The sequence below is a fragment of the Mastigoproctus giganteus genome, chromosome 13 (genome assembly GCF_048544385.1).
Source record: "Mastigoproctus giganteus isolate SK-2022 chromosome 13, ASM4854438v1, whole genome shotgun sequence".
NCBI lineage: Eukaryota > Metazoa > Arthropoda > Arachnida > Uropygi > Thelyphonidae > Mastigoproctus > Mastigoproctus giganteus.
The window spans coordinates 131,913,817-131,929,158 of record NC_143587.1 but is presented as its reverse complement, the minus strand read 5'-3'; the positions used below and the strand labels follow the sequence as shown (position 1 = coordinate 131,929,158).

Genomic DNA, 15,342 nt, shown 5'->3' with positions numbered 1-15,342 from the left:
ATGGAAGCTGAGTTTTGTAATTGGACATTCTTCTAAAAATTTCTGCACGTATATCTTTCAACTGGAAAGAATTTCTGCAATAAATTAAAATTACCCAACATTTATTTGCACCAAGCATGGAGTCACTATAGTGAAATGTATAATGAAGTATATTCACCTGTGTGTATACCAATCCTAAGCTTCAGAGTCTGATGAGGACGATGACGTATTCCAAAAGACTTAATCGAATCTAACAACTCGAGCGCCATCGAGGCAACTTCACTAGCGTGATTCTGTCCATTACGAATTGGCAGGCCACTAACTACCATGTATGCATCTCCAATTGTTTCCACCTTGTAAACATCGTAGTAGCTAATGATGGCGTCAAAAACTGTGTAGAGATCATTCAGGAAAGTTACCACCTAGTGAAAACGAGAAAATTAAATTTCCAATGAATTAATCGTTTATTATAGAAACAAACAGAAACATTAGCGGTTAAACATACCAATAAAGTGTATCTTAAACCCTAAGTGCGTTTTTTTCCATTACTTAGAATATACTAATTGATTTAAGCTGAATATCAAAATATAATGGAACCATAGTCGTAATTGGAATTTGCAGGTATTGATGCGCGCTACTAAACACCGTGCCAATATTTATTTTGGCTGCTCAGATGCATTGCATTCTTAGCATTCCAGTCACCCTTCTAGATGTTTTCTCTGTACGATAAATACTTGGTCCTTCTTTCTGATGGGTGTGGATCGTTGATCTCGGCCAACAGTCCTCGCTCTCTCGACCTACTGTTCGTTCATTCTCTCAACGAGATAGGCAGCTCAGCGTCGACTTCTTAATTCTTTCTTTTCTTTACTGTTAAGCTCATGTAAACGCTCGCAATAAACACTCCCTCCCTCCCCAAGCATTTCTTTGATTAAAAATTTCAGGGACAAAATTTAGCATTCCAATCGATCAGAATGAATGCTACAACCAATAATAACTCTGAAAATCAAAACAATTTACTGGTTTCATTCGTTACTTTCATTTCTACAAATGAAACTACTCACCAAGAGTACTTCTTCCTGATGTTCAGTTTCCAGCCTCACTCACTTTAATCGGAATTCGAAACTTAAAGAAAACCGATTTCTTCGAGCGATCAAATATTCTTCACTTAGCTGTTAATCATATTTTATCTCGTCTGATCTGAATCTCAGAGATATATATTTGTCAATTTGATCCAACCATGCTATTTCTCTACATCTTTATAACGTTTAGATTCTATATCTCTGATTCTCGTAAGTCCCCAACTCCGCATTCATTCCTTCTGTCATCTTCATTCCATATTTATCTCTGGATTATGCTATAATTCATCGTCATCTAGATATATGGAATGTACCATTAAGCATATTTCTACTCGATGGCCTGTTGGAGAACAAACAGTAAGTTGTCTGAGCATGACTTCCAGACAATACGCCCAACCTGAACGGTAACCGAGCTTTGTGAGCAAATAAAATTTTGATGACAGCTGATTCTATGTCATATATTGATTGTACTAATGTGAAAACTGAAAGCCAGCGTCAAAATTAGCAACTCTTGTGAAAACAAAATGGAATAAAAAAAAATTCTTATAATCTATATCGTAAAAATTCCATTATAAAATACTGGAAAATTAATTGCGACATCCATGTGTATATAATATGAACATATAAAAATAGAATAGTTAATATAGCATAAAGCACGTATGTGCAAATATAAAAATTTAAAAGAGAAGTTCGAGTTTGCTGTTTATCCTCATTGTAAGAAAGTAGATAAACAAGGAAAACCTTGAAACGACATTTGTATTCTGTAACTTTCCACTATAAAAATTCGCTTTTAATTCACGAATACCTAAAAAGCGAATAGCCAACTACACAAAAAAGTGTGCAGCCGAATAAAATCCAATCACACAACTGCGTTTTGTTTTGCACATTCGAAGCGCAGGCTAACTGGGGTCTCCTTTCAATACGAGAACCGTGCCACCTGGCTTGATTTCAAAAGATTTCTTGCAATGGGTTCGAATCCCATCAAAAACGGAAGCAATTTCTATTAGCTTTTTGTCAGAGCGTGGCTGATTTTGTCGGTCTCAGTTCCATGGTTTTGTCTCCCCGAAACTCTTGTTTCTCGTCCAACAAACAGGCAACTCCCATGGAATACAGAGTTGTACAGATACGATACACTTTTGAAAGTGGTAACAGAACCGCCATTATTTTTTTTCAAACGAACCACCTCTTTCCCATGATGCTAGAAAAATCTAATCTCATAACTTTTTTTTAAAAAAGCCTATGCGCCATTAAACACAAAATCAACGAACGAACCCCCTGACTCAATCGCTTAAATATGCTGTGGAAACGCGGAGTATCGTTACCTTTTGGAAGGCAGACACAATCTTGCATAAAAATAAACTTTACAATTAGAAATCGATTCTCTGATAATTAATAACATTACTTTCAAATCTATTCTGACGAAACATAGCGATTCTCAAGGATGAAATCAAATAATCACCTCCATTGGGGTACTTGTAGCCGACAAATCGGTAAATCCAACGATATCACTGAAGTAAATTGTGACTGCATCAAATGATTCAGGAATCACTGCTTCCCCGCGCATGAGTTGCTCAGCAACACTTCTGCAAAATAAAGAAAACTTGATATGTTTCAAATAACTTTCAATAATTGACAATAACTTCTGATGGCAAAAGAGAAAAGAGTAATTTGTTTAGATTAGGAACAAAAAGGTAAATCAGACCATCCGATGCTTAATCAAATTAATTCTACACATTATATTTCGTCGGTTTGTAAAATAAAATGCTACTTTAATCGTACGCATTTATTCAATAAAAATTATTATAGTTGTCACAGTTGAACTATAAGTTGTTGTAACTTAAAACCAACTAATTATTGTGCATTACTGTTATATGAATCCTAATAATATCTTAATATCAATACTGTTTTCGATGTAATTTTTCTTGGATTAGTTACACTTCAGGACATAAGATGCAAATAACTACAATATTAAATTGTAACAAACCAAATGGAGCGACCAAATCACAGCGTAGAACATTATTTATATGGCAGGCGCCACAAAGTGGTTAGTAATAATTTAATTTTGTATTATTTTAGGTAAGTTTCCTAAGTTGTTGCTGGTTTTGTGGCATAAACTTTATCTTTGAGGTATCCCCATAAATAAAAATCCAATGGCGTTAGATCTGGCGAAAGAGGGAGAAACTCAACACTTCCTCTTCGTCAAATCCATCTGTTTGGGAAAGTTTCATCCAAATAAGCCGTAACCTCGTGATGAAAATGGGGAGATGCCCCATCGTGTTGAAAATTAAATTCCTCATCATCCTCAAATAGCTGACCAATGTGTGGGTCGATTGATTCCTGAAGCAAGTTGAGTTAATCAGCACCAGTAACAGTTGCATTAAAAAAGAATGTAATGGTCCAATCAAACCAAAGGATGATAATCCACACCACACTGTAATGCCCGGTAAATTCACATGTTTAATCAGTAACGTGTGGATTTTCGATTGCCCAGTACGAACAACTGTACTATTCAATTTGAATATTCCCTCATCACTCCAAACGATCTTATTGGCAAACAGAGCGTTCTCTGCAGATTTCTTAAAACTAATCGGAAAATTCAAATATACGATCTGGATCATCTTCGTTCAGGGCCTGCACTAATCTAGGAATGTACCTTTTCCTTGCACGCTTTAAAATGTTATGCACACTGCATTTGGGATTGCCGTTTCAGGAGCAGCTTGTCGGACAGATTTCTTTGGTGTTGGTCGGAAAAGTTCCAGCACCTCTTGTGATCTCCTGGGGCTTGTGGTTGTGCGAGGTCTTCCTGATCGTAGCCTGTGTACATTTTGCAAATCCGCTTAAAACCTATCAGGAATACGGGAATTATGGGCCACATTGGTTCAGCGTGGTATTCACTTTTAAACTGTCTCTGGACTTCGTTGATATTTTCCGACTTTCAATACTACTTCAACACAAATTTACACTTTTAAAATGTAAGTCTGGTCTTCTCCATTATTACCACCAACTTGCAACTGAAAAAGAAAAAATTGTTACTGAGTTATGGACTGATAAAGTGTTGATACATTTTTTTCCTGGACACCTTGTACAATATTTTGTAATAAAAAGAAATATAATGCTTATTTGATTTATGGATCGTGAAGAAAAAGTAGTCTAACTGGTTATACCTACTTGCTCACGTTCTAAAATATAAATATCGAACTATTAGACATTCTGGTAATTTATGTACCAGTAACAATGCCTTCACTGTACTTATATTATTAGTATTATTAGTAATGGCCGCATGGTGCAAAAAATCCTATGGCTTATGCTGCACCAGCCAAAAAAAAAAAAAAAAAAAAACAGAACAAAACAATGATAAAAAAATAATAATAATAATTAATAACAAAAAAGGAAATTAAACCTACCATCCTATGCGCTTCCATGACCCGAAGGTACTATCCAGATGACCTTTGAATTTCCCCAAACTGTCAGCCTCTACGACCCATGCAGGCAACTTATTCCAGTAATTTATAACTCGCTGACTAAAATAAAACTTCCTGCAGTCCAATCTAAACATTTCCCCCCGTAACTTGAAATTATGTCCCCTAGTTCTAGCATCATTTACAATAATGAAAATTTCGTCCTCATTCGTTTTACTGATGCCTCTCAGAGCCTTAAACACCTTAATCAAATCTCCTCTAAGGTGTCTAGTTTTCAAGCTCTGCAACCCACATATTCGAAGTTTTTCTTCATAAGGACGCCCTTTTGCCGATCTCACCAGGGGAGTTACCCGTCTTTGCACCATTTCAAGAATCTCGATGTCTTTCTTTAGCTTTCGGTCTCCATACTTGAACACAGTATTCCAAGTGTGGTCTAACAAAAGCCTTATATAATGGGATTATCACGTCCCTATCTCTACTTGCAAAAGTTCGATAGATCATCGATAGGACACCATGGGCCTTCCTTGCAAACTATTTACAATGTTCAGAGAATTTCATGTCTGACGGTATCGTAACACCCAAGTCTCTTTCCTCCAGTATTGGGTTTAGTTGAACTCCACCAAGTGAATAAGGTATTCTGGGATTACTGTTTCCCAGGTGTAATACCTTACACTTTGTTGGATTAAAGCATAGCTGCCATTTTTCTGACCATTCCTGAAGTCTATCTAGGTCTCTCTGAAGAAGCTCAGCTTGACAGTGATCATTAACTACTCTACCAATTTTAACATCATCTGCAAATTTAGACACCACGCCCTCTATCCCTTCATCAATGTCGTTTATGAAAATTAAAAACAATAGTGGTCCTAATACTGTTCCTTGGGGAACCCCACTTCTTACATCAACCCAATCAGAGGAATAGCCATTTATCACAACCCTCTGCCTCCTGCCTGAAGCCATCCTGCTATCCATTTAAGGATTTTCCCAGTGATTCCGACCTGTTCCAGCTTATAAAGCAACCGCTCATGTGGGACTGAGTCAAAAGCTTTGCTGAAATCTAAATAAACAATGTCGAAATTATTCCCTAAATCCAGCTCGTGAGTGATCCTTTCGAAATAGCGAACCAGATTTGTTAAACATGATTTTCCCTTTACAAAACCATGCTGCATATCCTTGAGAATTTCAATTCTATCCAAATGATCCTGAATTCCCCCCTTGATCATTGCCTCCATGATTTTCCCTACCACTGAAGTCAGACTGACAGGTCGATAATTTCCAACTTCACTTTTAGAGCCACCCTTATGTATGGGAGATACATTTGCAGTTTTCCAATCCAAGGGAATCTCCCCAGAGTCTAGTGATGCTCGCATAATTAGCCTCAATGGTTCAATGCACTCGCTTGCCGCCTCCCTTAAGATTATAGGGTATATTCCATGAACTCCAGGAGTCTTACTGGTCTGTAGACTCGAAAGTTTTTTCATTAAATAATCTTGCGAAATTTCAATATCATTAATTACATATTTTTTAACTTCGCTCCCACAATTTCCCATTGCCACAAAAGGCTTTTCATTTGTAAATATCGATGCAAAATAACTGTTGAGTTCATCTGCAACGGCAGCTGGCGTATTTAATACTATCCCCTTTCCTTTACGTAATGGTTCGATCTGGTTTGTTCTGCTCTTCTTGGCATTTATATATGTGAAGAATTCCTCCCCCCCCCTCTTTGCTCTGTTTGCTAGTGATTTCTCATAAACTGCTTTTGCCTATCGAACCTCTTCTGTGGCTCTATTACAGATCATCTTGTAGTTGTTATAGGCTTCAGTACCTTTTATTGCTCTGTAACCTTTCCATGCCACCTTTTTCTGCTCAAGTAATGTGGCAACTTCACTATTCATCCAACTTGGAACCCTTCTCGTGGAGTATTTTTTTAATGGTAAATACGCATTCAAGGCATCTGTGATTAATGTTTTAAAAGCATATCACAGTTCAAATGTGTTCATTCTTTGCGCGATATCTACCCAGTTAATAGAGGCCATGTAGTACCTTAAGGCATCCCAATTTCCTTTTCTGAAATTAAAACCCATTCCTTTGCATTTTACTTCTGCTACCTCTCTCGTCATCATCCACCGTAGAACTTCGTGATCACTTCCTGCTACTGGTTCCTCTACTGTCAGCCCTGTTATCCCATCTGATTCATGGGTGATGATTGAGGTCTAGGATATTATTTTCTCTAGTACTTTCCCTGACATGTTGATACAAATAACAGTCATCTAGTTGATTTAAAAATTTCATTCCCCATGTCGAGTTTCCTTCCCATTTTCTCCAATCAATTAGAGGCAAATTGAAATCACCCATAATAAGACATTGACGCTTACTTGCCCATTCCATTTGCATGTAGAGGATTTTGTCATAATCTTCACAATCACCTGGCCTGTAGATTACTCCTACTCGCATTATACCTTTGTTTCCAACTAGCTCACACCATACAGATTCTATACTAGCACGTGAAACGTCTGAATCCGGGAAAGCTATCGTCGCACCCAGGCTGCTTCTGATAAGAAGCATTACCCCACCACCCTTCTATCTACCCTATCCTTCCTAAATACATTATACAAGCCGTACTGAAACTCATATCCCCAATTTCCGGGTGGCACCACGTCTCTGTAAGCCCTATTATGTCCGCGTTACTTGTTTTAACCAGCAATTCGAATTCGCTCATTTCATTGACAAAACGCCTAACATTACTATATAAACAATTAAGACTTACTGTTCTTGTATATTTAACAACCCTAACACAACCCTTGAAGTTTTTTAGGCTCTCTTCCCTAGCATTAGCTACCCGCTCACGTGAAACGTTTCTGCTCCCAGAACATCTAGATAATACGTCCAGTTGACGTAACTGATAAGAACTGTTAAGGTATGATTAAGATAAGATATGATTAAAATGAAACAGAATAATCTACACTAAAGCTCATATTCGTTAACTGAATATTTTTCATAATAGTCTATTAGAGAATTAAACTGTAATTTTTATTATCTTCTAGTTATTTGAATTATCCCTCCTGAATTAACGAATTTGTCAAGTCGATAAGAAATAATTAAAACGATTACGCATGCGTTTTGAAAGCTAATTGCCAAAAGCCTTATAAAATAATCACGTCACGGGCTGCTGGCTCTAATAAGCCTGTATAAATGAATATTTTCTTCCACAGAACCAACGTCTTTAAACTTTGTTAACCTAACAAAATACATAAAAAATGTCTCAAATTTCTGCCTCTAGACGTTCAACGCCTTCTGCTTTATCTTTGCTATAAACTGACAACGTCACATGGCATTGCCTGTTAGAAAAGTTTCCTACCTCAATTATGATTAAACAGCCATGAAAGAACTTAATTATTGTAAAGGTCTGATGGTATACGTGAAGCGATGACATTTAATGAATATCGACCTCTCATAATCATTAATCATCTTCGGGTCAAGAAATGTCGACGGGCTTCCTTTCTGGATTCAACCTTCTGGAATAAAGTTCGACACAATGCATATATTAGGCAATGACTTCTATACTATTACATTAATTAAAAGATCGCTATATTCAGTTTTCTCCATCCTCTCAATAATTAACTGGTAGTATATTTCAAGAGAAATAGAGCTATTAAATTTTAATTGACCAATACAAGTAATGCTAATTAAGCAAGTTATCCATCAAAATAATAACACCAGTTCAGATATTACGTCATTTGTAATAACTAAATAATATTTGGAACTTTATAGGTGATAACCAAATCAGTTGTTAGTGAATATTTTCTCTCTTTAACCTCAATTCCTTCTTTGCCCCTCATTCAATATCTTCCAGACAAAAAGTCGTAAAATATCCAAAGTGAGGTCAATTGTGATATTTTTATGAACGAAGGTATTATCATAAACAGAACCGTTTTATTAGTTTTGCTTTTGTGATAAAATCTGTAAGGTAGACCTACCGTCCAATTCTCCAACACTTGCATAGGAAATTGTAAAGAATGGAAGGAGGAGGATCGAAAGACTGTGTCTTACGCTTCACGGTTGTGTCTAATAAAAGTGCCCAAATGCAAGAAATTTATGATCTTCGATTTACTATAAATTTTACGACAATCGATTATAGCACAAAGGCTGCTTTTAAGTGGAATTGTCCATGGACGTGAAATGATTCCAGATAAACTAAGAAGAATCAGAACAATGTGGAGTTCCTTTATAAATAAAAATTGTATGTCCGGTATGTAATGGATAAGAAATAAACACTACGCTTAATACATCGTATTAAGGATGTATTAAGTATAGTGTTTATTCCTTATATCATTATATACTTATTAAAATACGCACTGATACATCGTAAGCTTACTTTGGTAGCATTCTATGCAAAAGAGCTTCAGTCTTCTTTTGTTCTTCTACAAGAAGAGCCGTTCGTTCGTCTACTATTTCTTCCAGGTTATTGGCATATCTTTCCATCATTTCCATCATGTTATCCATTATATTTGACTTCCTACAAAAGTACAAAAGAAAGAATCTTTAAATAATAATAACGTTATAGCCTCAAATTTCAGACTTTGGTTGTTGCATAAATACAAGACTTCCATAGTGAAAACAAAAGAACAGAAAAACTGCACGATAATACAATAAATATATTAGTAGAATATTTTAAATATCTTAATTTCACACGCATTTAGATAAAAAAGGCCTCGAGGGTAGCGCAGTAGATAGAATTGCTAATCTATCTCACCGAATGGAAGAGGCTTTGAAAGAAAAATGCTTTTGAAGGTTCAACTTCATTTGCTAGCTGAAGTTGAGAAACATTTTCAATCCAGAGGGAAGGAAAAAGTTCCCCAAGACCGACTTATTAAGCATAATAAGTCGGTCTTGGGGCTGGTTCAACGGTTTCTTCTTTCTAAAAGGTTGATACATAAAGAATTTTTTTTTGCATTTGATTATAAGGTCAATCTTATTATTCCCCATTATTTTGAAGAAAACAAAGTCTTACTTATTATTATTGTTTTATTTAATCGGTACACGTACACAAATATATGGGTTATCACTATTTTCATCCATCCGAAGTCTTCAGCTATAGCTATGGTTTTCGAGAATTTGTTAACGCTATTTGAGTGGTTCGAACTCACCGGGAATATAACAAAGATAAACGAGAAAAGCGTAAAAAATAGTTTATAGTAATATCGTCTAAAAAGTGTGATTTTGAGGCATTTAGGGAAATTCTGCATATATATCAACTGTGTTCTGCGTATTTTATTAGAAATACAGGAATTCCTAATATCTATGGATCAACGCCAAAGCATTTAAAGGCATCATGAAAATGTCCAAGTTCATTCCAGCTGATAAATTTGAACTCTCCTCCCCCCCCCACCAGTGATGGATACTTTCAAGAATCTCACCCAAAGAAATTGTTTGTAGAATAGAACGAAGCACCGACCCACTCATCTTCATTTTTCAATCTACATGGATACATATACGAAGGGAAATCTCCTGGATCCATGCCAAGGTGAAATTCTGGGGATGAATGCAGGTCTTAAAATACCACAATGGCATCTTAATAAATCGTCCATCAGACGTATTTATACAATTTACTTTATTCCCAACTCGATTAAAGAATAAATTCGAAGCCTAATCTGCCTCATTCTTCAACTCGGCAATGCAGAAGTACATACGTTAGAGCCGGTGGTTATATCCTATATGATCGCTAAATACTGTTAATAATAATGATGATGTACTGTATTATTGGAAAATAACCACTCGTAAACTTCTCTGACCTCTGTGGTCGTTCTATATGAGCAATAAACACTGATCATACGAGAGAGAGAGAGAGATCTTGATAAATATTATTATGTATGTATTTGACATACCGAAACAAACAGAAAAGATAAATGTGATCAATGGCAGGCTGATAGGCTGGAATTCAGAGAGTTCTAAGTAAACATGGCGTGTCACAATATTGACTGAAACACTAGAATATCAGATATGAGCTTACTTGGGAGGAGATGAATGCATGCCTTTCCATTTCGAATAGTTCGGAAAGGTTAAGGAAGTAGAAAATGTACCATAACCTCTGACGTTCTTGATACTCAAACAGAATGGGATGCGTATTATTTATATCTTATACGAAAAAGAGGAGTCCATTTATCAAATATTTATTCAGTGGTCGTACTTTCGGGACTCTTATCAGGACAAATAAAATTTGTGAATGGTTTTTCATTTAGAAAACGAGTGAGGAACGTGTTCAGCTGCTGAAGCTCCATTTATGAAACTGTCAAAATTCCTCACACCCGGGAATAACCAGTCAACTTAGTAAGAAACAAAAGCAAAACGTATCAACATACATTCTCATTTATCTAAGTAAATATTTAGAGAGATATTTGATTTGAAACAATACAGAAATTTACGTGAGTCGATGAATAATTTTTGTCCAATGAACTGTATAACCCGCTTTAGGGTTGGAAATTTCATTTGAAATAACGTTGGCTAGGCAATGGAGGATATTCTCCAATCTCATGATCGCTGTTTCCTCCTTCCTCATACATTTCTTTTCCACAAATAAGTACGCTGCAGACGTTAGGATTACATAAAGATCATTTAGATCAGTAGCTCGGCTCATTCGCTTCTATAGAGAACGATTAATGAGTGTCTTGAGTGATTGGTGCCACAGCTGCTGTCCGTGTGGGCGGTCGGCTTTGATCGTATCCATAAAGTAAATGAAAGGAACAAGATGTTTGTGGTTCTATACGAAACGTGGCTTGTGAGAATCCACTCAACAGCTCCTATTAATTTATTTTACAGAGCCAATAACTACGTTTAATGTATTTAACTTTATAAAACATGTAAAATGGGTTTAGCAACCTCAAAAATCCAATAATTATATGAAACAGTCCATTAAATCTAAAACAATAACTACAGCCCTATTATCTTTACAGATAAATGTGTTCGGTACTTTCGCACCTCACATATAGTAGTAACGATAAACTAATGTATTAAAAAGTGTATGGCATCTTTTTCTCAATTTCTGTTTAGAAAACGATGCCAAAATTACTTTTATATTTAGCGCAAACATCGGTTTCTTCTTGGTTATTACTATACAATAGATGAGAAACTGTCCACACATTTGACGAACATTAAACTTGAATAATCTGATTCTCCATGCTCTAAAGTAATCAGGAAACTAACTCTTTTTTTTTAATTAAGACATAACTATTTAAAAACGAAAAACTTTTAAAAATATATATTTAAGGGACTAACCCATCTCGTGCTCTTTTTTATTCTTTTTGGGCCTGATACTGAACTTGATGCTGGTTAGTGCTGTATATCCTCACTCTATAAAATGCCTTACCAGTAAGCAGTGCGCCATATTTCCATTAAAGTAATATCAGAAGTTTAATGGAAATATGGTCTTCCAACTTTGTCCTTCTCATATATGGAAGAGGAATCTTTAAGCTCCACACATTCCAGTCTACTCAGGATCAACAAGGCGGGCATACAGGTCAGGTTCAAGCTTTTTGATACCAAAAAGCTCAGTCAAATAACAATCTACAACGGTGGTAGCCAAAGGGGAAATTTAGAACACAATTCGCCATAACTTGTGTATGTATGTATCGTAGACGGCGATCGAGCCAAAATAAATAGATACGGCATCAGGTAGATTTATCTAACAATCGTCATGTAGCCTAGTCCAAGAGTTTTAATCAGAAGTCCCGTTGTTGGAGATAAATCAGGAGGCAAAACCTTGAGGCGTTATTGTGAATAAAATTTCAGGTAGACTTGGCCAGGCCGAAATTGGGAGACACATAGCAAAACAGAAGACTCATTAGGTTTGATGCTAAAACCAAAAGAAGCGAAAATATATATGGTCAAAGATGATAGGTTCTGGACTAAGTAGGATAAAACTATGAATATTAATCTAATAAATTCTGTTTGAGATGGGGAACTGTATCGTAAGAGATTACAATTAAGTTATAAGGCAGGCAGGCAGGCAGTCTAATAGTAGGGAATGGCAGCTCCGACTAAGATTTCTTCGACAAATTTTTGGAAGATTTCAAAAGTTTCCTTATTTGCAATTAAATCATGTTCATTTCCAGGATTGAAATGTTAAGACTTGGTTGCGATTTCTTGCCGAAGGTCTTCGTGGATCGGGCAAGAATACATCCAGTCATTATTGCTGCCGCATAAGCAAGGATTCAACCTTATCCTATTATTAAGAATTATGAGCAGGAACCGAGAAAGAACCATTTCTGTATAATATTGAACTGGTAAATATTTAGTAACGATTAAGTAACAATACCTTTGGTAGATAAAGACTAGATGGATTGCCAAAGTTTGGTGAGAAGATTCCAGCATTTCTCTTTTTCTTTCTTTGAGTCAACTGTTGGATTGACCGCAGTATTTAGGAAGGCAATAGGTATCCTTTTCCTAATATAATAGCAGATACCTTTATAAATAACATGAAGGTCAGGGGTAAAGTGCCTGCGATAACTTGTAGCGCTGGTGTAGAGACTGTATGGTATGCACGTAAAGCAAAGCCGAGAAAAGACCTTTGTATAGTTTCCACAGTTAGGATTTTATAATCAGAAGGATGGCACTTTGAAACCAAATGCAAGAGGGATATAATATATTTGGATAAAGACAGTACGATACAAGATATAGAGCGTATTGTTTTTTGTCCTCGGTCACTCCTAGAAATCCTGAAGAGCATTGCCGTAAAGTTCTTAATCTTTTTAGAGAGATACTGCAAGTGTAAAGAGAAGGCCAGACGGTCATCTGTGAGACCACCAAGGTGTTTCATGTGAAAACTAAAGGAAGGGATTTTCCTTTATATTGTCACTGGAGGCCTAGCATAGTTATTCTTCCCTTAGAGATCATATTTGTTTGTTTTTGTCACTTAGATTATGAGGTTATTTTGAGTGGCTCAATCAGATAGTCTGGAAAGAATATGGCTTTCAGACGTTTCTAAATCACTTTTGGAATTGCCGTGGACAAGAGTGGATGAATCATCGTATGTATATTTGTCACGTCATCATTGAAGAGAAACAAACACCAAGGGACCCAAGAATAGCCCTCTGGGGGCAGCCTTGAGCAATATGTCTGGATACAGATTGGTGTTTAGTTTGTATCAAGACAGAGCGATTAAGAAAGTAGTCCTTTATGAGAAGGACTAATAACCGAAGGTAATTTGCTACTCTAAGACAATGAAGGGCAATTCTCCACCTGAGGAAGTGCCCTTTGTTGTCTTATAAGGTGTGCTTTCGTAGTCTATAAATAAAATTAGAGTGTATTTAAATGTAGATTATCCATTCTCCACCATCTACGAGTTTTTGTTTTTTTTTTATTTGAAAGAGTATATCTTCGCAGTCACTGCCCGGTTTAAAGCCGTACTGAAGGGATGAAATTAAATTGGCCTCGATAAGCAGTGCATTAATTCTGAGACCGATTAAACGTGAAATAAGACGGGTATAAATTATGTTTTCTCATGTTTATTAAGTGAAGTTCAATATGCACAGTATTTCGTTATAATCAAGATTTAATTCCTTCTATTTAATCTTCTCTTCAACTTATTTAACTTACATTCCGTGACGCATCTTATGTAGACGTTCTCTCACATGACGAAAATCAGGACGCAACTCTGGTCTTTCACTCCAAGCGTCCCTCATTGCATGCAGGATATACTCTTGGCACTCTAAGCCCTGTAGTGAAGGACGGAATGGGACGCCATCATTTGGAATCTCTTTTACTCTAGCGATGATTTCTATAAAATTAGAGCACCAAATGAATGACAATGAAATTTAATCACAACTTTCATATTCTAAGAATTGCTAAACATTTAGTGGAAAATACAAATAAGGTTCATATTCATCAGGGACAAAATTTCCTTCAACAAAAGCAAATGGAGTATTAATTCCTTCTATTTAAATACATCTCCTTTGAATGAAGTATACTGAACATATGCTAAGAACATGCGCACAAATTAACGATGAATTCGGTACTCAAACTGATCAGAGAATTAGAATTTTATTCATTTATTTCCTTCTCTTTGGCTATCAAAGTATTGCTCAGAAATACATACATCCACAGTCTAGCTGACCAGACTATGCTACTACGGGGGAGTTCAGTTTCAGGAAGCAGGTCAGCAGAAAGATTGAGCTTCTGATCTGTCAGCTGACAAGTACGGACCAATTTTTTTTGGTGCAGTAGAAAAACCTACTTCTCCTTAACAAGAACAACTTAGATTTCTGGAGCTCGGAGAACCAGGTCAAAAAAGGCAGGTCATTGTTGGATAAAAGAACGTTGGGATGTATGCATTTCCTGGATATGAATCCTTCAGATCAGCACCAATCCTGCTCTCGCTAAAGTAGCTAATCCCTTCCCAAGCCTCTGTTTGATGACTGCCACGTGCTACAATCAGCCAGGCGTGTGATTCTCCCCTCCACAATTTGTTTATTATATATTTTCATTATTTTTCTTCGAACGTTTTATATACAAATTTGATTTTTAAAAATGCACGCATTGCAATTCAAATTTATATTCCAAAGGCTATTGTAAAGCCTTCAGAAGTATTCGTGAATTGGTATTGGATAAAGATCGAGTTAAGCGAATCGTCAAAGCTATTCTATAAAAGGGCAAAAAAAAATATTTTAATGGCTTGTACTGAGCGTTGCGGCTTCCATAAAATTAAGTCCAGATTAATTGTATCTGCAGTTTATCCTTGAACATAAAACTTCAAGAGTATTTATAAACTGTTAATTTACTTCTTCAAGAGGGGTGGAGGTCTGATCACTCTTTGATGGAAACACCTGTCGCATTATTAGACAGTCGCCATTGCATACTGATCTCTTTTCATATCTTCA

The 15,342-nt window shown here is 36.2% G+C and overlaps 1 protein-coding gene across 1 annotated transcript in view; it reads right to left on the bottom strand.

Annotated features, from left to right (window-relative positions):
- Positions 1-15,342, bottom strand: part of LOC150076444 (receptor-type guanylate cyclase Gyc76C-like) — a 303,616-nt gene that overhangs the window by 6,169 nt on the left and 282,105 nt on the right. The window contains exons 16-19 of the mRNA XM_090387981.1: positions 14,063-14,243; positions 8,847-8,987; positions 2,515-2,638; positions 158-401 (exon numbers count right to left, since the gene is read on the bottom strand). Of these exons, the coding sequence (XP_090244107.1) occupies positions 158-401; positions 2,515-2,638; positions 8,847-8,987; positions 14,063-14,243 (690 nt within the window). The remainder of the gene's footprint in view (positions 1-157; positions 402-2,514; positions 2,639-8,846; positions 8,988-14,062; positions 14,244-15,342) is intronic.